The sequence below is a fragment of the Lottia gigantea genome, assembly GCF_000327385.1.
Source record: "Lottia gigantea unplaced genomic scaffold LOTGIsca_281, whole genome shotgun sequence".
Classification (NCBI taxonomy): Eukaryota; Metazoa; Mollusca; class Gastropoda; family Lottiidae; genus Lottia; species Lottia gigantea.
Genome location: NW_008708903.1, coordinates 3,536 through 5,928, shown reverse-complemented (window position 1 = coordinate 5,928; position 2,393 = coordinate 3,536). Strand labels below are relative to the sequence as shown.

Sequence of the window (2,393 nt, the reverse complement as noted above, 5' to 3'; positions counted from 1 at the left end):
GTTAGAAATAAAGAAAATCGAAGTTAGAAATAAACCAAATAGAAGATAGAAATAAACCAAATAGAAGTTAGAAATAAAGCAAATAGAAGATAGAAATAAAGCAAATAGAAGTTAGAAATAAAGAAAATAGAAGTTAGAAATAAAGAAAATAGAAGTTAGAAGAAAGAGGGGTAGTTGTGGGTTAGAAAGTTAGAAATAAAGAAAATAGAAGTTAGAAGAAAGAGGGGTAGTTGTGGGTTAGAAAGTTAGAAATAAAGCAAATAGAAGTTAGAAATAAAGCAAATAGAAGTTAGAAATAAAGAAAATAGAAGTTAGAAATAAAGCAAATAGAAGTTAGAAATAAAGCAAATAGAAGTTAGAAATAAAGCAAATAGAAGTTAGAAGAAAGAGGGGTAGTTGTGGGTTAGAAAGTTAGAAATAAAGCAAATAGAAGTTAGAAATAAACCAAATAGAAGTTAGAAATAAAGCAAATAGAAGATAGAAATAAAGCAAATAGAAGTTAGAAATAAATCAAATAGAAGTTAGAAATAAACCAAATAGAAGTTAGAAATAAAGCAAATAGAAGATAGAAATAAAGCAAATAGAAGTTAGAAATAAAGCAAATAGAAGTTAGAAATAAATCAAATAGAAGTTAGAAATAAAGCAAATAGAAGTTAGAAATAAAGCAAATAGAAGTTAGAAATAAAGAAAATAGAAGTTAGAAGAAAGAGGGGTAGTTGTGGGTTAGAAAGTTAGAAATAAAGAAAATAGAAGTTAGAAGAAAGAGGGGTAGTTGTGGGTTAGAAAGTTAGAAGAGGGGTAGTTGTGGGTTAGAAAGTTAGAATGCTTGTTAATGTGAAACAATTATTTGTTGTGTGTAATATGAAAGGGCACGTGAAAGTCTGGTGAGATTGAATAAGTCAATTGAACTTACCTGTGTATTGTTTTGACAGTCGAGACAGACACTAGGTTCCGTTGTACTCCGACAATTACTGTGTTTATTACACTGACACTCTACTGAACAATTATCACCGACCCAACCAAAATGACATTTACAACGATCTGGTCGTACACACGTTCCATGATCACAACCCTGGTGACAAACTGGTTCACAGCTTTTACTGCAAATAAATCATAATAATATAATATTGAGAATTACCTTGTAAAGTGGGAGGAGCCTAGCTGTGCTATAACTAGTTTAAATTGAAGTTATAGCACAATATACTCTGTAAATGTGTAGAGAGAGGGGAATGTCTGCAAAGATCATTAGAAATATTCAAAAAAACAGGCTCGAACATTTGAACTCTTTTGGAATATTTATCAATTAGAACATGTTTTAGGTTCTGTTTTAATATCTTTATCCAGTACATCATTTAATCATTAGAACAATTTAAACAAATTTTGGCTATGTCAAGGGCAATAACTCACCCAGTGTATTAAAAAACTAATATGTTTGTTAAATCAAGGGCAATAACTCACCCAGTATGTATGTAGCCTTCTTTACACTGACAGACATAAAATGTTGTTGTATCGATACAGTTCTGTGTTTCTCTATCACAAGAATCATGTTGATTGATACACTCGTTTTCAGGTGGACACTGACCAAACGACCAAGATACAGTATTAGCTCCTGAAATATTTTTATTAAGTAAAGTAGATCCAAATCTAACATTTTCAATATTAACGAGAAGATCATGTATTGAAGAAAGCTGTTATATACTGATTACAATCTAGACTCTAGACCATTAAAAGATTGTCAATTGGTTTACGAGTCTACTATTTCATAGAAAACATGGTGTGTATAATAGTCCACCATCTTGAAGGGACAGTGTATCAGGGAAACTGTTAGCATTGATATGTAAAATTTAAAATTTTTAAGATTTCACTATCGTATTTTGCAAACATGCTGTAACAGAGAAAATAAAAAATACTGACCTATTCCAGGTATATCACTCATATCAATAGATATATTCTCTACACTACATTGTCCACTAGTTGGTTTATGTAGACCCCCTGGTAGACACGCCCCTAATCCATTCTGTCCTTCTAAAGCACACCACCCACATCCTGGCATCGTAACACAGTCGGCACATTTCTTACCCTCGGAACATAACCTAGGACAATGTTCTTCACCCTTCTCTTGTATCACAAAACCACATTCACCAAACGAACAGTGTAGTGGTAGATAGGCTGGGGACATACACTGAAATTACAATAACAATGTAGACTCTCTTAAAGCATGTCATGGAAATATTGATGTAACAAAATAATAAACAATGTGACTCTCTAAAAGAAGAGGGGAATATCAATGTTTTTGTTTGAAACACTAGTAAAAGATTATCTGAACTCTCTGAAAATTATCAATAAATAATAAACCATGTGACACCCTTAAATTAATTGGAATTTTACTTTAG

At 31.5% G+C, this 2,393-nt stretch overlaps 1 protein-coding gene across 1 annotated transcript in view; it reads right to left on the bottom strand.

The window, feature by feature from the left end:
* The window catches only part of LOTGIDRAFT_145046 (hypothetical protein), a gene marked incomplete at both ends in the record, with an annotated part of 8,715 nt that extends 6,533 nt beyond the window's left edge, over positions 1-2,182 (bottom strand). The window contains 3 exons of the mRNA XM_009056647.1: positions 914-1,100; positions 1,459-1,609; positions 1,915-2,182. Of these exons, the coding sequence (XP_009054895.1) occupies positions 914-1,100; positions 1,459-1,609; positions 1,915-2,182 (606 nt within the window). The remainder of the gene's footprint in view (positions 1-913; positions 1,101-1,458; positions 1,610-1,914) is intronic.
* Positions 2,183-2,393: the final 211 nt, after the last annotated feature.